Below are 23,919 nucleotides of genomic sequence, written 5' to 3'. Positions count from 1 at the left end.
CTCTAGCCTTTTTAAACCAGAAGGTTTGGTTTGGTTTGATTTGGTGTTTTAAGTCCACTTTATGCACAGTGAGGCTAATCGGGACTGGACCTACAGTTTGAAGTGGGATCCGAACCACTATGTGCTTCCACCGGGTATCGAACCAGGGACACCTTGATTACAAGGCGATGACGTTACCAATACGCCCCCAGGGAGCCCCACGAAGATGAGGATGAATGGTAGTAAGATGAAATGGATGAAGGTACATTCACAAACACGCATGGACAGAAGACAACACCAGCCCCAGAAAGGATATTCTGGCCGTGGGCCCAGGCACCAGAGCCTCCTTGTCCTGCAGTTACCAGGTGTTCTACGTGCAAGTGGGTTTGCCTTTTGGGTGCCTCCTCCTTACACATCTGATAAGATAATTTGCTAGCAATTGAAAGCAATAGAAGCGGATTCAAATATCGAAACCAAAAAGAAACCTCGGCTATGGGACTTAACGCGATGACCACGCGCCATCCAACGTGAAGTCCCTTTGCAGGTTTTAGTCCTCAAAGGGCTGTCGCATTATGAAGGTTACCTTCTTAGTTTAGCACAATAATATGCTTTTGAAAGTGTTCACTTTATGCCCGATTTCGAAACATTCAAAACTTTTGTGGGCTGCAATTTTCAGGCTTAGAAATGAGCAACACTTTTGTCACTGCTAAGATGCCAATATATGCTGGGTACGAAGTTTGGGTAGTTATATAAAAAAGTGAAATTGTCTCTAGCTTCAGAAACCAATCATCCAGTTGTACGTCTTTTTAAATAATTATAAAGTTATTTTGTAAGTAAACTATTAAAACTTTTAAGGTCAGAAGCTTCTGATACGATAAAGACCAAATACATTTTTCTGAACGAGTTCCTTTGACCAACCCAGCAATGAATTTAAATACAAAAAAATATTGGATGACAGTTAATACAACTTGAGCTATCTGGGCTCTTCAGTACGAATACTGTTGAAAATTTAATGCCGTTTTCTTCTAATATCCTATTAGCAAAAGCCTTCAGGTGTTCTATGTGTTTGTCTCGCGAAGGGTGTGTGTTCCACACGTAGCACTGTGCTCAATACTATGTTTGGTTTGAAGCCTTTCTTTGAACAACTCCTCTTTCAGACAGATCTTGTGCTAAGGCGCCCAAACGTGAACCTTACTTCCACGTAGTACCGTAACGTACCCAGCATATCCACGATGTAACGGTCTCCTAGGAACGAGGGATCGAACTAGGGACCTTTGTATCCCAATGGATGATGTAGCTCACTGTTCATTCATCCTCTATTCTAGAGCGACTCGCTACTCATGGTGAGCTTGATGGTGAGGTGCGAGAGGTAATAATTATACACTTGATGGCAAAACACAACACCCCTACAGACTGGATCAGCGTGGTGAACGGAAATACCAGTATTTCACTGTGTGGAAGTACTTCCTCGAGATACCGAACTACGGACTTGATTAAACGTAGTGTTCGTTTCTAGTGCAAGTCTGCAAGCCTAGACTTCACTCCCTTCTCCTAGACTTTTAGCTCGAACTTCTGCACCCTCTGACTTGTGATTTAGAACTGACCTATCTCTTCCCAGATGTTTATTCAGATAGATTTTACTAAGCAAATGCAGAGCCAGACCTCTGGCCTTTTCCTGTTTTTCGCCTGTTTACATGTTTACGTCGCTGATGACCAGGAAGAGCTTAAGTAATGTCTGACACTGCATTTCTAATTGGCAAGTTCCTATATGGAAAGGATGGCTGAATAACTGGGATTTGAAAGTTCATTGTATTGATATTTCTAAGATTCTACAGATTGTTACGGTACACCCCGGTAACTGCAGCCAACGAGGCTTTGACGTCTTAACCTACGGCCAGTATAATCGTCAGTGTGTGCTTTCCTGTGTGTGTCCTTGTATATGCTGAGTGACCCATTACAGCCTCAGCTTTTAACCTAGGTAAGGGTATTTTAGTCCTCGCATACAGTAAAGTTTTAGTTGTTATTTAGTAGTGAATGAATTAATTAGTTTAAAAAATTGAGTAAGAGCCATTGCTTTTCTTTTTAGGGGCCTGCCCTCCATTTTGTTTCAGATAAGGCGTTTATCCCGTATGACGTGACGGAACGCAATAGCCTATGTGCTGAAGTGCCCATAATATACAAATCAATCAATCAAGACAGAGCTTCTCCTCCATTCCTACCCATGTTCTCATTCCACATACCATTCATTTGTTTCACTCCCCGATTATACAACACTTTATTCCTTATTATTATCACCTTTTTAATGAATGTTCACATTACGATTGCTGTTTCTGCTATCTGCAACATTTCAATTAATGTTTCTGTCCATTCAGCAAACGAAATCTTATCACGATTTCAGCTACGCGATGTGGTAAGGAGCGAGAAAGAATGACGAAACGAAGGTCAAAGGAGAATACTGCAAAACTACCCCGACCCAACCAAAACCCACCGCTAACCAGAAAACCAACTGCTTTGGTTTCATTTCAGCAGAACGCTGCTAGTAGCAATTAGAGCGTTCTAAGTCGTGTGTTGGTTCCTTTGGGAAGTTCTTCGCCGTCTGTGATGTGGTCGCAGCTGAGTACGTGCCGGAAGTTTGTTCGCCAAGCACTGGGGTCTGTCTTTGTGATTCCTACCGGCGGCGTACTATTACAAGAGGATCTTCTTTCAGGGACGAGGACAGGCTTAAAGAGATACGGAGGGAGAGAGGCTGGTTACTCTTCACGGCTCGAAGTTTGTCGCTTGCAAAGTCTGAAGCTTTCACAACGCCATTTGTTGTCTCTCCATGTTAGTGTCTGACTTTAAGACACGGGGACACAATAATAAACAGAATTGAAGATCCTTCATATGAACCTCTATTATTATGATCTACCAAGGTAGGAAAAACAAATTTCATCACAAGTTCTTTTCATACACTAGCTTACGTATATTTTCTTAGTTTACTCCTAGGTTTAGGTTAATCGCAACAATGATGTTGTGTGACGATAACACGAAATTATCGCAAAGTTTTAAAACCTAAAAATACTGCACATATTAATTCACTTTTCTTCTATATTCAATGCACACACTTTAAAAAATAATTATTTCCAGTTAGTACTTATTCAATTTCTAAAACATGTATGAAAATTTTCAGTTGTGTAGCTACCCTCTATTGACTAGCCAGCTGGAGGAGGACGGTGGTGATTGTTTGATTGCGAACCACGTAATCCCAAAGTAGTGGAGGGTTTCACCGATGAGTAACGTCGTCGCCTTGTAAACAAGGGTCCCGGAATCGATACACGGCAAAGGTATATAGTGATTTGGATCACACTTTAAACTGTAATTCCATTCACGATTAGCCTTACCGTCCATAAAGTTTACTTAAAACAAAAAAGTTTTGTCACCTCAATATCTTTCCATCACTGACATTTCATTACTGTTTGGCAAGTCAATTGGAAAAGCCATTGCATCCAAGAATGCTCATTACTAGGGAAAGTATTTTAAGGTGCAAAATTATGGTCGAGAAAGGGGAAAAAGGTTCTGAAAATGTTTTTAAAAAGTTGCAAAGAAAGGTGCTGATAAAATGCCTTTATTCAATGGTCTCTTTTTTTCGCCTTCTGTATATAATGCGCGCGGACCGCATAGAGGACTGTCGTTCTGCCGAATAGGTTTTGTTGACGTTAGTGTTTTTTCTAGCGGGTTTTGCTACATTATCTTTGGAACTATTGGGGCTGCAATGATTATATTATTTTATAGCTCTCGTTCTGATCTAGAAAATGAGATTATAGGATTCTATGCAGCTGCTCAAGAAGAGTAAATCATTTATTTCTCTGTCCATTTCATTTAACAAAACATGAAAGAAAATGATGGATAAAGGTGCTGAGCATAAAAGAGGAGATAAATGTACTAATCTCAAGAAAAGGTGCAACAAAGTGTGTTCATTTTACTTGATTTCATGTCCTAAAATACATATATCAAAGGATCGGTATGAAAACAGCTATACTTTTGGAAAGTTGCTGCACCTTAAAATCCGTTCCCTACTCATTACATCTTGTAAATTTTGGCGTAAGCGTAAAGAATTCAGGAACCGCGCCATTTCACAATTTGCCATGTTTCCGTATAATACTATACCCTGTCCCAGCTAACTGTAGAGCAGGGCCGCGTATATCGGCAGAGAAGGAGGAGGAAAATCGAGTGGTGAAAGCGCAGTGTTGCCAACCGTACGGTCCAGACCTTAGTCCGTACGCTAAATGCACGGCTTGTCAAAATTTGCTCTTGCAGTTTTATCCCTAATATTTCCCTAAGAAATTCTTAAACCAATCGTACGGACCTGGAGACAAAATTACGGTCCGTTTGCCATATGCGTTCGGTATTATCCTTTTCAAAAGTTTGCAACGCTACATAGCGAAAGGGGAAATCGGGAAAACTCCCGTCGCCCATTACACAATCCCGTTTCTCTCAGTGTTCATTGGTGGAGCCGTCTCGCGTCACTACTTGCGCAGAGACTTGTTCTCGTTCGCCTTGTCTACAGTTAGCTGGTACGGATAATAGGTACTAGTCTACATGTGAATTTCATTGTCGTTATGTGAATCTGGAAACAGCATGACTCACGTTTTGATTAATGCACCTCTGCAAGCAACCAATTTAACAGCTGCGATATGTGGGTTGCATAGGGAGAAGGAAAAATAATCCTTTGGAGACTTGGAAGTCGTATGAGAGAAACTGGAGGAAAATATTGTTTCTATATCAGACATACGCCTGTAAATTTTATTTTTATTGCGATATTCTCCGAGATGGAGCAATGTAGGTCAACCGCCAGTTGAGCCCGGGATCAGTATAGCAGTTTGGAACACCAGGACACACTCAAGTCTTGGAGCGCGACAAATGCCGGAACTCTGCAACACCGGAACTTTGGAACACCACTTCCGAACACTTCAACACTCTTGAACTCACTGTAGTCCTTTCTGCACACACTGTAGGTTCTTCAAGCTCGAGCACTTTACATCGTTTTCATAAATTCTCGAATTCGTGCTGAGGTTGTGTGTGGAGGTTGGTTGTATTGCAAGAATTATGTTATTGGAGGAAATTCGTAAAAAAATAGAGTCACGCTATCCAAACGTCTTTCACCATGACAGTTTCTTGTTATGTTTCGAAAACACAGAATGTATTCGAAGAATTTCTTTCAATACTATAGAATGTCAGTTTGCTTTGATTTCACAAGTATTGTAGTCGTTGGACGAACATCATACAAAAGTGGTATTTTTACACGTCGAACGTAATAACGATTGACACACAGGCGATAACGAAAGAAAACCACGCAGAAATCGGCAGCCTGTGACGTGGACACTGCACAACTGCCACTTTTCCCCCTTGTAGTTCGAATTGCGTTCGCATAGCAACGCTTCCTGATGCATTGTGACCGTCCGTTGCTGTTTCAACGCCAGCAGATATTGCTGCGAAAACTCTCGTCTGGACGAAAAAAAAATCTTATTTGATCAAATGATTTATTTGAGTGCGCGGTTGCTAGCGGTCATAATGCCGCATTTCTGCACTCGTGTAGAATGGACCTTTATGTAGCGATCATTAATTTTCTCAATGCATATAAAAGTCAAATCCATGTGTTCCTTCGAGCGGATTAATTGAATAATGAATCTCATGTATTGTACAAAAGAACTTACAACCCTGAGATTTAGCATGACTATACTGAAAGATAGTAAAATATAGAAATCATTACTTAAATTATCGCCGCGAGGAGAGACAGCAATATTTTTTAACTCCTAACCTCAAGCAGAAGCTCCCGCGTGGCAAAATGGTTAACGTTCCCGGATTCGATTCCCGGTGAGAGACCCAAAATTTCATTGCCTCAGCGTCGTGAGTATAATTGGGAGCTAATTTAAAATAAGAAGTGGCGCACTCCGGTCTCGAAGCCAGAAAACAGCGGCAATTGCACTCGATACGCTGGCTATGAAAATGCAGGTCTTGGCCCTTGCTGTTGTGCCACAGAGTTGTAGTTGTAGTCTCCAGTAATGCAACCTATCGGATGAAAGTATGCAACTTAGAGGTCAGGGCTATCAGTAGAGATGGGCTCTGCTTTTGCCACAATGTGACGGGTCTGTTTCAGGCAATTGGAGTCGAATCTATTCCAGTCAATCCACGAGAGTCGAGTACTGTCTGTTCCCCTGGTTCAACTGGGCACCGCAGAGACGATGGCAACTGTTTTCAGTTGCATTATAGAATAGCATTAAGGGCAGCATAGCCGGATGATGGCTTTAATAATACTGAGAGGTCATTGCAGACTTAACAGCGGTATTTTCCTAATATATCTCCAAGGTGGTTTGGCAACAATTCACTGCTATGTTGCATGTGGGACACCTAGGCTCACCGCAGATGCGACTGGTCACCACGGCCTGTGTCCTGCGGTGAGGAATAATGTCGCATAGGAGCTGGTGGCAGATCCTTGGAGGGAGATTGTGATATCACTGCATATTCCTGGGAGTATGGTGGAAGATTACATTTGTCTCTGGTTCAGGAAAGCTTACGTAGAAATATGAATCTCTAAATTTATCGCTTCTAAATCATTTGTGGTTACTTTAGTGCGCTGTTTTCTAATGAAAACATGCTAATTCCAAAAATCAAGGTATCGTTACTGCAAACAAAAGCAAAGTTTGAGAGGGTGTAATAAGTCGATTCTTTTGACGCCCAACCAATTAGCTAATTAAACTATCTTATGTCATGTCCATTTTGTCATAATTGAATGACCTCTTTTCTTATTATTCTACACGAGGAGCTAAGGAGTTAGAAGATCGTGAAATATGAAAAAGTACAAACGATGTGCAAGGCTCGTAATGGACTGGAGCGAATCGGAAGAGCGTTCCGGTTCGTGAATAACTTGTGCCTTCCCGTTGCGTCTCGTCAGAATTGGCCATTCCGGTTCGTTTAATTTTCTTTGTAGATAATTTCACTACATTTTGCTTTCCAGTGTGAACAAAATTGTTAATACTGTTTAATAGCATTTATATAAGCTTCCTGTATACATGGAGATGTGTTGTTGCCGCGAGGGGTAGCAGAGTATGACGGTGTGTATCTTGCCTTAGAGACAAGTTCGGAACGCTGGGGCTGCAACCAGCACACCATCTGCAATATTTCCTTCTTCCTTGAATTTCCATTTTCAATGCTTTCTGTCGTTCTTTTTTCTTCGGTTCCGATTAATTAACAGTCAAATATTAAAGTCAATCAGCTGATCATACGCAAAATAACAATATGGAAATATCTTTCACTTCCACAAATTGACCTTTTAATAAATATTATTAATTAATTAATTAATAAGACTAAGTACTGAGGATACGTACATTTAATTCGTTTCCCATTTTGGACAAGATGACTACCATTCACGATTTCTGATATATTTCAATTTTAAAAAAAGAAGCTTCCAGAAGCCTAGTGTCCAATGCATTTTGCATTATTCGATGTTTATGTAAATATGTTAATATTAACTATTATTAATTGTAATACAGAGCGTCATTTCACTAGTCGTTAATCTCGGCGCTGTAGTAGGCCTCCCCGATGGTGCAGTGGTAGCGTCGTCGCCTTATAATCAAGGGGGTCCCGGGTTCGATACCCGGTGGAGGCACATAGTGGTTCGGATCCCACTTGAAAAACTGTAGGTCCAGTCCCGATTAGCCTTACTGTGCATAAAGTGGACTTAAAACACCAATCAATCAATCAATCGTCGCTGTAGTAATCAGAGACAATAAGGCAACACCATGTTAATAAACTAAAGCGTTCTGTTTCGTGAAAATTTCCATTTGTCTATGCCGCTACATCTTCTTATTACTAAAACTAAGAAATGGAAAGGTGGCCGCGGTGGCTCAGTCGGTAACGCGTCTGACTACCATGCTCAAGGACCCGGGTTCGATCCCCGGCCGGTTCAAATCCGGGAACTTTTCTAACTGTGGAAGCGACAGTTCGACCCAGCGTCGAATAACATGGGTACCTGGGGGAAACCCTGGGGGGTAAAGGCGGTCAGGGGCGTGATGCTGATCACATCACTGCCACTCACGAGCGGATCAAGAAAGTGTGGGGCGTTACCCCCACACCCCCTATACGCCTTCATGGCGTGGTGCTATGCACAGGGGAACACTTTACCTTTTTTTTAAGAAATGGAAATAAGTAATGTAACGTTAATATTATTTACAATAACTGTAACATATTAATGACGGTGTGTTTTCGCAATGACCTTCCCTCGCCCAGGATACATTTCTGATGGACTGACTCTGGCGAACACATTGAGACACAACCGAACCACCCTCCCCCAAGGAGGTTTCGCAGAGGACGATTCTCTCATTAGTCAGGCCGAAGGACAACGTCGAATGAATGCGTTGTTTACGGTGAGTGAGAATTCTTCTTGGCTTTAACAGACAAACGTCATGTTTGACGTCAGCTGTTCTCTGTTATTAACCTAGAGGTGGGGTGACTGGACACCCTCGTACTTTGACTTGCTTTGTGGGTTGCAAAAGCAAAGACAAGTTGTAGCTAAACTTATGCCACTGAGCATGTAAGGCTCATCTATATATATAAAAATGGATGTTCAGGCATAACTCTCGAACGCCTGGAGCAATTTCAACCAAACTTGGTACACATATGACTTACAATCTGGAAATAAATACTGCGGGGGTAAGACAACCCTGGCACCCCTAGGAGTAGGGGTGGGAAGGGGTGACATGTAAAAATAATCGAAAACGACCGATTAGTGTGGAATCCATAGCTTTTGGGGTCGCTAAGATGAATAGTGACACTCCAAATGCCGCTCAATTTATTTATTCTTGCTCCTGGAGGTGAAACTAAAAATGTTGTTTATAATCAAGTTTTGAGTTAAATTAATATTATAGTGAATTTATAAACGATTTTACTTTATAATTTGTATACTGTACTTATACTTTACAATACCTGTAAATAAAATTAGTTTCATTTTACACTATAGTTAGAATTCATTATTTTCCTGTCTAATAGAAGATTGGGATAAATAAATACCCGGGCAACGCTGGGTAATCACCTAGTAATAGATAAAAATAAGGAACACCCTGAAATAAAATATTAAGTACATTTACTTACGTCCACAACTAAAATTAATATTCTACACATAAAACGTTGAATAACTTTTTCTATGGCTATCTGAATGTTATCTTTTCTTCTAATATTCCTACCATCAGAGTAATTATTATTAATAATTAATTAAAACGAAAGTATACTTAAAAGTTATGGATGAACCTATGCTTCATTAATATGATTGATATTGTTCATTTTACTTCGTTTATCTGCGACTTTAATGATAATGTGGACAAAGGGTGATAAGTAGGGAACGGAACTTTATGTGCTAAAAAACTAAGAAATATTTTTTTATGTGTCATAAATGTTGAAAATATGTGATGAAAACAGGTAAATATGTGACAAAAATAAACAAAACATTTGGTAACAAAAACAAAATACGTATTACATGTATTTTTAACACCTGAAATCAGTTTCTAAATGATTACCTCTTAGTGAGCTATTTTTTAAGAAAAGTTGCAGTGGATCAAAATAGTTTTTCCCACATTCCTCATTGTAAATCTGTGACGATTAGCTCTAAAAAGCATCTCTTATATTGTGAGAAAGATCCCTCCACGTCAAAAGAAACAAATCTTGCTGAAGTTTTCCAAAGCTTCCTCTTCCTCTACTTCACCTTCCAAAACACGTGCAATTTGACACAAAGTTTGAAAACATTGGTTTTCCCCCAAAAATTTCTGTACATCTAGACATTAGCACTTGTGCGTTAGATCCAGTGGGGGTAATATTTTCCCTCGATAGGATCGTAGGCGAGGCGCTGCAAGCGAGCGTGTTCAAAGACAAAACAAACATAACACTCTCCCGATATGAAAGTGGTGCGGAGAATAAACATTTTTCCTTCGAGGATTTCGAGGTAGCTGAAGTCAATGAGCGATTTTATGTATTTAAAATAAAAATTCGCAAAAAATTTACATACGGAAAACTGGAAAATATGTGTTTTTATGTAAAATAAAATTTGCTGTGTTGACATATAAGGCTATGATCTATCTTATCGCAGAAAAAAAAAACATTTATTTACTTAAAGTTCCGTTCCCTAGTGATAAGATGAGATGAATGAAGGGATAATGAGAAAAATATAGGGACGACACAACACGATCCCCACATAGGATTATCCTGGCTGTGGGTCCAGATTCAAGAGCCTCGTTGCAAGTGTGCAAAATGCAGTCCAGGGTGTACTACGTGGAAACGAGGTAGGAATATGATTAACGAACACTCACACAGAAGCCAATACCCAGGCCTGGATTTCATCCCTCGGCGCCTGGCGTCGTAGCGAGCTATGCTAACCACTACGCCACGGAGGTAGGTTATCTGTACATAAATTGAACTAAAAAACAAACTCACGAAATTTGTAAATATTATATCCGAGGAGGGAACGATGGAAGTAATGACTGTTTTTTGCCTGCTTATTAAGAGTCAAGATGTGTTATTAGCAGGGCTCGAAAGTTGAAAACCTATAAATTGCCAAAAAAGACCTATAAAAAGATCTTAAAATATCAAAAAAGGACCTAAAAGCGGAAAAAAAGGACGTATAAATGTGATCCAAATTAATTAATAACTTTAGTTTTAATTACATATTTAATTAATAAAAAAATAAAAGATTCTGATGGTATGGAACACACAGTGCGAAAACACTGAAAGGTTCAAAACAAGAGAAAGTTGCCACTTACAGAGCGACCTTCCAGACAAGCTATGGTGGTTAAAGGACCTTGTACCGTACCTGCTTCAGTCGTCCAAAAATGTTTTTCTCTCGTTTCAGGAATGGTTCAAATATATTTCTTTCTTTCTTTTTTTATTTCTTTACTACAGAAAGGATGTTTAAGAGGTGATGAACTGATGATGTTTCGAATTGAGAATGGGCAGTACAAACGTAGTCGAAAGAAGGTCAAGTTGCAAAAAAAAAAGCCGTTAAGACCTTAAAAAGGGCTAAAAAAGGACCCATAAGCCAAAAAACTCCGAAAAAGGCAAAAAAGGACAAATAAAACCCACATTTTTCTGGCCTACAATGACCCAAAATGAACATATATTATGTTGAGCCTCGTCTTCGGACACTAGGGAAGATAGGGATTTTTCCTCAACTTTCGAGTCCTAGTTAATAGTGTTTGTGGAATGAGAAATTGAAATTCAATTGTCAGAATCTCAGCATTTGTTCTTTTTAGTCCTGGGAGAGCAGAAGTCTTCTCAACTCGCGATATTTTTCCGAAAATAAAATAAAAGCTAAGCGCTTCTTTTGTGCTTTCTTCCACCAAGATGATGATGAGCGAGATAGGGAGTGAAGTGAAAGCCAGACAATCAGCTTCCCCTAGAAAACAAAGCAACAGAGCTGATTACAACGCCATCATTGTGGATGAAAACTAAGCGATGTCGCTTGCCGGAAATTTCCCGAGTGGCCAGCAACAAGAGTTATGTCCGCCCGCAGCCACGTTCGTATCCAGTGAGGCGCTGCCGGGCTAATAAAGGGATAAATGCATTGCACCAGCCAACGTTGGCTTCTGATGGCGTGCAACTTCCTGGAGGATGACGGGAAATGGGGACGAGGAAGGATGCCGAAGCAGCATTTGCTTAATGATATATATAGCTCTGATTTTCATTCATGTTTCCTGTGCAAACTTGTTTATTATATGCGGATGTATCCGCCACATTCTTTCTGTTGAAACATGTCTGTGCACATTAGAGTGCTGCAGGAAAAGGATTTCGTTCGAGCGCCAAATAGTTCGCAAGAACGACGCTAGATAGCGTACGGAATTGAGAGCTTCTTTGCTCGAGCGAATAACGCTCGAACAGGCAAGACGAGCGGTACACGCTCGAAGCCCAGTAGCACACGTATAACAGTAATTTATCTGTGTGTTAGTGGACCCTCAAATATAGATCTTGAGCTGAAAGAAGGAGTGAAATTGAAACTTAGTCATTTTCTCCATGTTAGAATATAGTTTAGACTCTCTTACCAATTCACAGTCATATATGAAAGTGAAGTAGATGATTGTGACTGAAACTGCCAGGACCGATATTTTATATGTGTGTGTCTACGATTGTCACATTAAAATGATATTCAATTGTATACAGTGGCGGCAATTAGGGGGGCGAGGGGGGCAGTTGCCTCCCATATTTCGCCACTTTTCACCCCGCACTATGCTAAACCTTATCTACAAAGGGAAAGAAACTGTCTTTGCTCCCCAGTTGTTGGACTTTGTCTCCCCGCGGTTTTGAGACACAATCGCCGCCACTGATACGCTCGAGGGTGGGAGACTCAAACGTGTACGAGAGAGCAAAAATGGTTCTATGCAGTGTTTTAATAGGCATGTATTCTTGTTCGAATCCTGGATAAGGCATGGATTTGTTCCATCATCTATGTAATCAATTCATTGTTGATCATTATCTTAAGGATTAACCTACAGGGATATGTAGAAAATCGGTTACAGATAGTACGGAATGTACAGTCAACGGCAATAAATATGGGACAGCTATATCCTGAAATACGCTCTTGCCTGCATGACGTTGTGTGTGTTGCTTAACGCTACGACGATGAGTGAATTTTTGCAAATGTGTAATGGTAATCTCCACCGCGTTAAGCAACACACAATGCCATGCAGATCTAGGTGTTCCATTTTTATGGTTGTTCTTATTGTCTCTTTATGAATTGTATTATCATCACTCACTCTTATCTTCGCGATTAGGCAATAGTGGCAGAAAAGCGAAGACAAATAATCAACAAACCAACGTAAAATTTTTCAAATGATGTAAAATGGGAATAAAAAATCTGTACTGTAAATTTGTTACATGAATTTAATTACCGGTAAATTTTAGTATTGTAAACTAATGCACGTAGTGAGAATTTGTAATGTATAAAGCCTATACAGGGTGATTCAGAATTCCTATTACACATTTCTAGGGGTTGTAGAGGGGACTTAGTAGATCAAGTTTTGATAAGGAACCCATGTCCGGAAACGTACAGTTTTGGTACTACACAGATGACAAGATAACATCATTTCACATCTCACGCTTTACCTGCGTCACTACAAGAGCTGCTCGATGTTCGTTGCAAACAGTGTACCTCCGAAGGATGTTTGCATAGACACGCTCAAAAATACCTGGTGTGTGCTGAATCGTGTCTGCTGCAGCCAGAACTCATTGAACCAGGTCTTCCTCCGGCACTACAGGAGTCTCATAAACAAGACTCTGCATGTGGCCCCATACGAAAGAGTCAAGAGGAGTTAGATCTGACGATCGTGGTGGCCAAGGAGTTGGTCCACCGCAACCTATCCACCTGTTTGATTGAGATGTTGTCGGACGTCATGGGAGAAGTGTGCTGGTGCACCATCATGTTGGAACCACATGTGCTGTGTAAACAGATTGTAAGCAGAGGAGATGACAAGATCACATAATTTCACATCTCCCGCTTCACGCCCACATTGACGGAGAGTGACGTCTTCAGTCACCTGATGTCATCTGTATTGCTTCCAACGTCCTGTGTACTACCAAAACGGTACGTTTCCGGACATGGGTTCCTTTTCAAAACTTGATCTACTAAGTCCCCTCTACAACCATAGAAGTGTGTAATAAGAATTCTGAATCACCCTGTATAATGGTGCGTTTTCAATTAGTACTAATTTCCATTAATATATTTACTTCCCCGTGCGTAATCAGCTGAGCTTTGAGAGCCGAGCTTTCCAAAGAACCTAGCAAAAAGTTGCTCAACATGGCGGAAGGGACAGCATACACGTGGGAAACCTGGCCCAGAGCAGAAACCCCGAGGGAAGTATACGTTGCAATTGGCGCACAGAGCTCGTCCCGAAGCATACAAATACGGCTGGGTGTTTGCGAACGCTGTGGAATATTAATTTTGCAGACGCTGAGTGGGTGGTTTGAATTTCGGTGCCGCTGGAGGGAGAAGGATCCCATGGAAGAGTTTCAGAGTTAGGGGAAAGCGCACGGCCTGTGGCGCTTCCCATCTGTGCAACAAGATATTCGGAAAAGTGATTAGCAAAAACAGAGTTAGAACTGCATGGTAGCATCAGGTCAGTAGAATGCAATGTCAGCAATATGTAGGGAAGTCACGCCTAACTCGGACCTCATACAGGGTCACCTAACTATTGAGTCAAGGTTATATCTAGGCTTGTAAGTTAATGGCCTAAAATATATTTAAAAATGGCCTGAAAATGGTAAAAAATTACCTAAAAATAATTTTCGCTCTTAAAATGAAAGCTTGTTTTTTGATATATTACAACAGAGTAGTTGAATAGTTAGACAAAAACCCGTTGTTTGGTGGTTTAAACTACTGAAGCAAAGGGGAAAAAAGCAATTAAGTGCTAATATAGTTTTTTTTATTTTACTTCAAGGTTTTTCTGTGTAAATCATTCACCTTCTTTCAGAGTAGGTCTTGAACGAAACTATAGTCTGTCACCATCTGAAAGTACAGTTGTGTTTCGCGTACATCAGATTATATATATTTTTTAATATTGTAACTAAAACCCAAGATTAAAGCGACTATAGTGCAGGCCCGTAGCTAGAACTGATCTCCAGGGGGGCTCACGGGTTATCAGGGGAGGCCTTTGTAAACCAAGTCCATTTTTCAAAAGTTTAACAGTATTAAATGAAGGTAAATTATGTGTGTCGGGGGTCATTAAGTTAATTTAGAATATAAAATTTAGAAATATAAAAATACTAGTTTTTTTCTATATCTTCTAAAACATCTCTTGAAGTGCTAATGACTGCTACTGACACCATCCCTTTATCACACACTCCATACAATTTTTGATGATACAGATATTTATATCATTAATGTTAAAATGTACAATATTCACTTCGATCATAGTGCCTACCGTACATTCCACCCTTGATCGAAGCAATAAAACTCCCCTTCATTCCCAAAACTTGGGATGTGTTGACATTTGACACAGGTGTGGAAGGAATGTGGATAATGACATAGAAGTCGCAGATTTCTGTCAAACAAGAGGCTGCAACAGGGGCAGGGAAGGTACAGATAAAGAAGGCTCCCTATGAAAGAATACTCTAAAGTCTAGAGGAACTTCTAAATACTTTTCGCTGCTTAGACTTCTGCTCATAAACGAGTTGAATAAACGAAGTTGTGAACATAATAATATATTCTGTCTACATTTTCACTCTTCACCTCAAACAAATTAGAATACAAGATAGTTTAACTAATGTCAAGGGGGCTGGCGGCGGTCCTAGGGGGGAAGGGGGCGGCGACCCTGCCTGGCTACGGGCCTGCTATAGTGACCAGCAAGGGAACCTTAAAGTGGGCTTCACACAAAGTATGTTAAGTGATGGTGGAAAAATAAATGTATCACAATTAATTATTATTTAATCCATTGCCAAACTTCAAGTTAAAAATAATATTGTGCATTTCCATTGACCGTACTTGCTAAAACAAACAGGAAATTGAAATACATGAATTATGCTAGCAAATATATGTAAAATTCACGATACACCAGGAGAGAAGAAAAATAAATCTCAAAACTGAAGAAAAATGCAAGAAAGACGTCAAAAAAATACTGAGAATGACTTAAAAAGGAAAAAAAGCCGAAAAATTAAAACAACATTATCTGGTTCTAACTCTTGGAAAACTGACTGATATCAGGATTAGCATCAACTTCCAAGCCCTAGTTATAGCCCTCTCTCTGTTACGTGGCCTTTCTAACTCTTCGGTACACAGCGACGATGAGGATGAATGATGGAATTGATCTTCGGGCAAGCAAAATGAAAACTCTCCCTGCCTTGACCAGGATTCGAAATTGTGGCCTTTTGCCTTAGCGTCAAGTAACGCTGTCCGATCCACCGCGGAGGTCAGAAAGTCAAGGATGTGAAAATTCCACATATTCAAAAACCCGAACGCCGTTGCGGTCTGCTCCGCAGGATGTCTACCACTCAAGGATATTAAAAAAAAGTCAAGAAAAAGTCAAGAAATTACGCTTTCGATCAAGAATTTTTGCTATTTTTTTTTACAGTATAGTGAACTTACTACGTTATATACCTGTACAGGGATTTCATAAAATTGAATATTTGGAAATCTCAAATTCTATTGATTTGTGGTTAAGATCTGTTCTCTATGTTTCTTAACTATTACATTCTTGTATGCATGTAAAAATATTAAATAAAGTAATGTGGTCGTTCCCCATCCAGGATGAAGTCTGAAGCATTAATACAAAGCAAGTCAAGATGAAAACCAACGTTATGGAATTATCCTTATAATGAAGAACATGTCTGAATGTGAATTAACCAAGAAAAGAGGACATTCTCTCATCAAGACTGCAGTTCTAAAAAAGTCAAAACTGGGAGTAAATATGGTTAACTGTCCCGACCAAATTGGAACATTTAGTAGCTTCGCATAAATGGTTATAAAACTAAAATTACTAAATATAGTAGACCGCAGACTCCTGGAGACTGCCTCTCTCCAGAGACAACCCATTCATTTATACAAGAAGAAAATCTAAATTCTCGCAAAGTCTTAAAAAATTATCCATGTTAGTTTTGTAGATTTGGATCAAAATATTTCATGTCTCGAAAGGGGGCATGGCCCCCTTGGCCCCTCCTGGGTACGGAGCTGCATGTGTGTGTGTGTGATGGTGTGTGTGTGTGTGTGTGCCAGTGTGGTTTATTAGACACATATCTATCAAAATGTTAATACCTTTAAATGACTGAATTGTGATATATGTGTGTGTGTGTGTGCGTGTGGGTATGCGAACGTGTGTGAGTGTCTACATAGGTGTTGGTGACTACCCGATTGTGTATGTGTATTCTCGTGCGTGTAAAAAATGATTAAATGTCGAATTTGCTGTAAGATGCTAAAAGTAGCAAAATGCACTGACGTAATTAGCAACCCAAGCTAGAAAGGTCTTAGATACTCACAAACCAGCGAAGCATGGCTGGCGACGGGGTATCCCGCGTCCTCATTCGGCATCCAAGGTAAACCTCACGACGACACACGCACCACACGCACAACGGCCGCGTCCACGCACAACGCACGCACTCTGCCCGACGGATACATAGTAGCGATCATGAAAATCATAGTGCCGCGAACCGAATCCTACACGCAGGCACATACGATCCCTTACGCACACGTACGCACACTGAACCGCCGTTGCCGGCACTCTGCCCGCGGGACTCATGTCTTGCCAACTGAACGTATTCCAACTCCGAAGAGAGAATATCATTCGGCGCGTGTAGTTATTTCGGGATGGCTTCCATTCACGCCAGTTGTCGCGAATTTCTTTTCGCTCTCCGATTCCTTCGGTCCCCCGACTGTCGTCGGCCAAATCATATCGTCTAACCTTGACCAATAAACGGTGACTCGCCATTCCCCCCAAGGTCACTGGCCGACGAACTCGCGCTACAGGAAAGCAGACAGAATACATGGGACGAAGATGTAGATCATAGTGTTTCCTAGTAGGTCAACAAATATCCTCATCTGTCGTTGGTTTGAGTTTGAGCTTTTAAGTCCACTTTATGCACAAATAAGCTAATCTGGACTGGACCAACAGGTTAAAGTGGTATCCAAAGTACCATGGTTTGACCTCCGTGGCGGAGTGGTTAGAACAGCGCGCTATGAAGCCAGAGGTTCCGGGTTCGAATATCGGCCTGAGTATTGATGTTATTTGTGAGTATTGTTGCTTCTATGTTCTTTTATTTAGCAAGAAGAAAAAAATCTATAAATTATTTTAATAAATAAAAGACAGAAAGCAACTTACGAATTTCATGAATTACACTATATCTCATAATGAAAATAAATGTTTGAAATAGCAACCGTGATGATGAAATGCCTTTTTTCTTATCTAAGATTTTGAAACTTACAATAAAATTGTGGGTGTTACAAAGACTGAGAGTCGCAGTATCAATTCATCAATTTCATCACATCACTGCTCACCCACGTCTTCGCGATTAGCCAAAAGTGGCAGAAATGCGAAGTAAACTAAACCAAATCAATCAACCGAACTATCATGATCGTATACCAAGTATCGAACCAGGGGCCCCTGATTACAAGGCGACGACGTTACCACTACGACTAGTTAAGTCATCCATACATGATTCAGTTTTCATTGCTACTCTGTGTGGAATATAATCCAGTTGTTATGGCACCTATAAACTTGATCACTAAGTAGGCTCGGAAATGAACGTTCGTTATTTCAATAATATTGTTTTTCTACACCTTTGACCATGGACAATGCCACTGGACCCTTCTAGAGGCATTCACATTACACATTAACCCTTACTATGTGGGCAATATATACAAAGTTATTTACCACCTCAAAAGTTGATCGTTATGTACGCAGGGAGGAGAAGATCTCATGTTATACGAGTATTTCAATATCATTTTCTACACATTTTATCAAGGAAGTTTACCCAACCTCACTGTCACTGTCGATCTTACTGTATATTGCTATTACATCCACTGCACTGTTTTACCGGATATGGTGTGGGGAAATATAACCCAAGTTATTTCCCACCTGGCAATTTGATAGTTATGTAGGCAAGGACTGTGGGATGAGGGGAACACATGATATTTGTTCCAGGAATATAATTTGCTATATTTTCGACCAAGGAAAATGCCCTTAAGGATTGAACTAAAGAATATGCTTGAAGACTGACTGAACAGGCAGTGTGAAATATTTTCAATGACTCCCTAGAAATGATTCTGCGCATGCCGTGGTACTATAATCAAAAGCAACTTTATGCACTGGAAATGAGTTTCCAACAAAAAAGTCCACTATGGCGACAAACTTTCAATCTTACCTAGGTGAGACAGGTTTTGATCTCCATGGCGCAAATTTGTATGTTGCTGGTAAACCTATGGGTTTGATATACATGTGCGATCACCTGACATTGTCTCTCATCTTCGAAAATAATCGTCTTATGTCCCAGGATGCCTTGAGAATTAAAATTGAATCTCGTGTTCCTCACAGAAGGAGTAAAGGTAACGTTTGTGACGACATACTTGTGTTCAGTTAGGCAATCTCTTGTAGAATAATTTTAAAAAAACTACACAAAGAAAAATGTATGAATCTATTAAGAACACTATACCAAGAAGAAGGTATGATCTATCGAGGCCAGTCTACACTGGGAAAACCTGGTTGCAGATAAAAGCGTGGGAGTGCTAGGGTTAAATTCTACTTTAAACTGTAGGTCCGGCTCCGCTGAATCTTTCTATGCATTAAGCCAGCTTACGCTATTCGGTAGCCTTTTAAGCTGAAATTGAGGCGCTCAGAATAATAACGGCAGATCCCAACCGACCTCGAATTTTGAGATACAAGTATGACGGTATAATGCTGCCACCTACCTTTCATATGCTGAAGTAACAAAAGAATTGGCCAAAACTCTCATATTCCACCTTTAAAATTCGTCCGTAAGGAAAATAAAAATATTATCAGTGAAAAAATGACATATCCCAACTGTGTGTGCTTCTGTTCATGCCCGCTACGAGTTCGGTGGCGTTGTAGACAATATGGCAGAGTACGTGACTGAGTGTGTTGTTATGCCAGAATCTCCGAAAGAAAGGTAAAAAAACGAGTGGAAAACTCAAGTGAATGGGTAATAAACAAACGGAAGTTATGCAGAAACAATTAAAACAGTATTAGTTCAAACTTTGTCATAAGAAAAAAATATGTTGATAGTGCTCCTCTGCTTTCACGTAAGGTTACTTCCATTGCCGGTCCCCGTGGCAGAGTGGTTAGCACATCGCGCTACGACGGCAGGGGTCCTGAGTTCGAATCCTGGCCTGAGCATCGATATTTGTGAGTGTCCATTCATCAATTTCATCTTATTATCACTCATTCCCATCTTCGTAAATTAGCCAAAGTGGCACAAGAAGCGAAATAAAATAAATAAATCAATCAACTTCCATTATTGTGGAAAATGATAATCCTGATATTGTAAAATTTAGTTTATCTTATTCTGACATTGACGTGCATCAAACAGTTAATTTTAGGAAACGAGGTAAAACTTTAGATGTTTCATTGTTTATGTTAAAGCAGAAGTGCAGTGAACAGAGAAAAATTAAGAAAGCTACTTAAATACAATGACCTGATGCAACTATTGAAATAGTATATACTACCCGTCTATCATGCTTTTTATAAAAATCTTGTTCATGATGGTGTTGATGTTTAAGAAGAAAAGAATGTGAAAATCTGAGAATGGAGCTGGATTAATACAACATGTCAAATAAGGGTAAACTCAATAAATAAGTTTTAGCTCATTTTTTCGATGCGTATATTTTTTCCTAGTAAACAGCACAACATCTGTGAAACTATTAACCACAATGGTTCAAGAATTTGCAGATAAACTTGAAAAACCATATTTAAAAGAACCTAAAAAAATTACGTTATAATGTTAAAAATCTCCCGAGTTTTGAAATTAAACAGAAAATGTCATTTTTCTCAAAATGAACTTTGTTGGGATCTGTCGTTATTATTCTGAGCGCCTCAATTACAAACTGGTGCGCCGTGTTGAATGGAAGAAGCTGTAGAATGCCAACATTGTCGTTCCGTTACGAATTCATTCACATTCCTTCCTAAATTTTGAATGACGTGCGGTCACCACAAACGGCGTCATTCCTGTTTCCGGTCCAGCGACAGGGCGAGATGCAAAATTAAACCGTGTAGGCTTCAAATATTCAAGGAATGATTGTCCGTGAATACGTCACAATCATTGGCTGGCGAGGGGAACAATGCGTTCCATTCGAAGAGGAACTTCATTGTTTACAAGTCACGTGCAGGAATATTTTCAAGATCATGTTTTCTTCCAAGCGCTTTTGTTTACACTTTCATCCTACTTAGGGTACAATCACAAGAGATGAAAAAATACTATTATGAGTTTATTAAAGGACTGAATTAACGTAGTTAATTTGTAGAATTATGTACTCAAAATAGTGAGGTGTGAAAGGTGATAAAACAACGATGAAAACTCACCCTAACCAGCAATGGCGTACGCAGAAGGCGCTGATGGGGCGCCAGAGCCCCCACCGAAATTTTGAGAAAAACAAATTTTTCAAAAGAATTAAAGAGCTCGGGGGAAAAACACAGTGACAAATGCAAACCTTTCCTTACAATGATTACACTGGGGAACATTTTTCTTCTCATTTTCTGTTGCATTAGATTTTTCAACTGTTTCTGAATATTTTTTCAATGCTGATTTCAAATCTGCTATTGTATTTTTCTGTACATGCTCTAGTTATCATGTAGGCCTAATTTAAACCATGCGGAAATGGACATATATTGGTATTTACACTGGGGGTAGGTTGACAACTACGCTTAGATATGCCCTAGACACAGATGAAAACCCACCCTTTACTGTTGTTCATACTAAGGTATGGCTTCTTCAAGTAAACATAAGAAATCAGCTGAGTTATTAGCCTCCAGGCTGCAAAAAATACATATACTGCACTGCTGACCACAGTGTCATATTTCCGAAAGCGGAACCAAATTTTTGTGGATTTTTTTTCGAACACAAATACTTTGTTTACTGCTATGATATTCCAGGTCTTCTCGGCCTGTTATCTTGTATAATCCAAAAAAAATGTGATATATTTTGATATCTCTAAGCACACTTACACAAAGGGCGCCCTTGCATGTAGGTGGAATTTACCCAGACAGAATTTCTACAGCCCTATGAGCGAAACTAACGAAGTCTCACAGTCGATTCAAGGTACCGACAGTCGGAAGGGTTTAATGGAAAGGTACTGAGAATAAGACCCTCTGACACTCATTGGAAATTATATATATAAAAAAAACTACTTTAAACTGGTTTGGGTAATTTTTACCCATACGCGCGTCCTCGGGGATTAATTGCTCTTATGATAATGCTACGTCCCCAAGAAAATATCCAAATTCAGTTGCTGGTTTTCAACTGTTTTGTAAAAATTGTTTGCCATATTGAAAAATACACACTTTCATAAAAACCGTATAGAATAAAAACTATTAGACTTACATGCATGGTGTTTCTTGCATAGTTCCTGAAATAGTTTACCATGCAAGTGTTTAAAAGTTACATTATATTTTCAAATAATGTTCATTTTGTGACTTTGAAACTAAGTTTTCTCATTGTGTAAACGAAAATTTGGGACATGTTTGTTGATTAGGGTAGGATAGGGTAGAATTTATATAAATCATCTTTAAACAGGGTGGATAAAAATAATGATTTTTATTTAAGAAAATCACTCTTGATTGATTTTTTAAATTTTGAATCGATTTTTTGTTATTTAAAAATCACGCTTAAAATTGCTAGTTTGGTTTAGGCACCATACATATAAATGATAATGACACTATTTACGGTTTAACATGATTAGTATCTTGTATATTATTCTACACAATTTGTTTGCTTTTTTTGCCTAAAAAATTTAAATCAAGGAAACTTTAAGTGTGTTTACAGTTTACATTTCCTTCCGTATGACCTTCAGCTCATCAGTAAATATATTTTGTTTCCCTGCGTTCACTTTCTTAGAGCGTAATAAACACTATTCAATGATTACGAGATTAATGTATTTTCACCAAAAGTGATTCTGATATCTACAAAATCCTTATGTACATTATTTTATAAATTATTTTTTAAAACTGATTTAAATCAATGATTTTTCTAAAAAAAAATCACCTGAATTAAATGAATCCACCTTGGCTTTAAATAAAAGTTCAGAACCAGGGTTAGACTATCAACAAGTTTAATTACAAGTAGACACATGCTGATCTTCTTCAGTATGACGTATAGTGTCAGAAGTATTTTCTTCAACTAGAACCACACCCATCACAGAGCTAGAGAAGAAAACTTGTGGTAAGAATTAAAAACGTTTGGTTTGTGGCATGAAGAATTTAAAAAAAAAACAACTTGTTAACCGAAATAGTGCTGCATGACAGCCAACCTTTAGATAAATAATAACAAAATATGGTGCTAGATAAATTACTACGTTCACTATTTTTACATACACATATTTAGAACGAACTCTGTTATGTGCATGGCAAGTGCCCCTTAAAGGTTTTCTCATCCCCTCCCCTCCCTCACAATGCGGGGCTTTGCGGTTATAGATCCGGCACTGGACAATTCGAGTGAATTCTGAGAAGACAACATCAGTAATCATACTGAGATAAGAAATCTAGGCGAAGAGCAGTTGAAGTATAAAAAACAATAAAATCGTAAGAAAGAACTTATAAATAACGAGGACATACATCTAGATAGGCAAGAATGACTACCAGTTCACACCAAACAATAATAGACATTAAATCAGACATTGTTGTATTACAGTGTTGGAGGACTGGGAGTTGTGGCACAAGTGACATTAGTCCAGTTTATATGTTTCTAATGGACTCTTCTTTAGAAGAATAGTTTGAATATTGAATTCAAGTCCATGAGAGAACAGGGAAAGTGAGAACATGAAAAGGTTGATCAAAGGACTTGTTTCAAAGTAAAATAATTCCTTTATTTGGATTTCCTGCATAAAAAATGTTAGGAAATGAAGCAAACCAAGTGGTGGGGAAACATATATAGAACATAGAGTAATCTATTTCGTGATCATAAATTGTTAAGGTAAGAATCAAGAAGGTCAGATACATTCAGGGACAAACTACTACCAGATAAACCTTCACAAGACATGATGACGTGTCTTGAAAAAAAAAAAAAAAGTATGGTACGTTAAACGTGGCGACGAAAGACTTTGAGTACGTGGAATGCTCTTTTTTAATCTTCAGAGTAACTTCAATTCGTTTAAACAACGTCTAGGCCTTTGAATCCCGAATGAGTTTACTTTGATATCGTTCCTCAAGAGCGTTTCTGCAATATGTCGACTGTTGATGCTCTTTGTGTATTTCTAACGCCAGCGAAACACAGACG

General features: G+C 39.3%; 1 protein-coding gene across 4 annotated transcripts in view; it reads right to left on the bottom strand.

Moving 5' to 3' along the window:
- Positions 1–23,919, bottom strand: part of LOC146000385 (uncharacterized) — an 891,759-nt gene that overhangs the window by 789,170 nt on the left and 78,670 nt on the right. For 3 of the 4 annotated variants that reach the window (XM_083137965.1, XM_083137966.1, XM_083137968.1), the window contains exon 1: positions 16,960–17,165. The exons of the other annotated variant lie outside the window; for it this stretch is intronic. In XM_083137965.1, the coding sequence (XP_082994091.1) occupies positions 16,960–17,004 (45 nt within the window). In that variant the 5' untranslated portion in view covers positions 17,005–17,165. Of the gene's footprint in view, positions 1–16,959; positions 17,166–23,919 lie in introns of those variants that run through there. 4 annotated transcript variants of the gene reach the window in all.

Source organism: Lepisma saccharinum, chromosome 16, assembly GCF_977018435.1.
Source record: "Lepisma saccharinum chromosome 16, izLepSacc3.1, whole genome shotgun sequence".
Classification (NCBI taxonomy): Eukaryota; Metazoa; Arthropoda; class Insecta; order Zygentoma; family Lepismatidae; genus Lepisma; species Lepisma saccharinum.
This window is presented reverse-complemented; position numbering and strand designations above follow the sequence as displayed.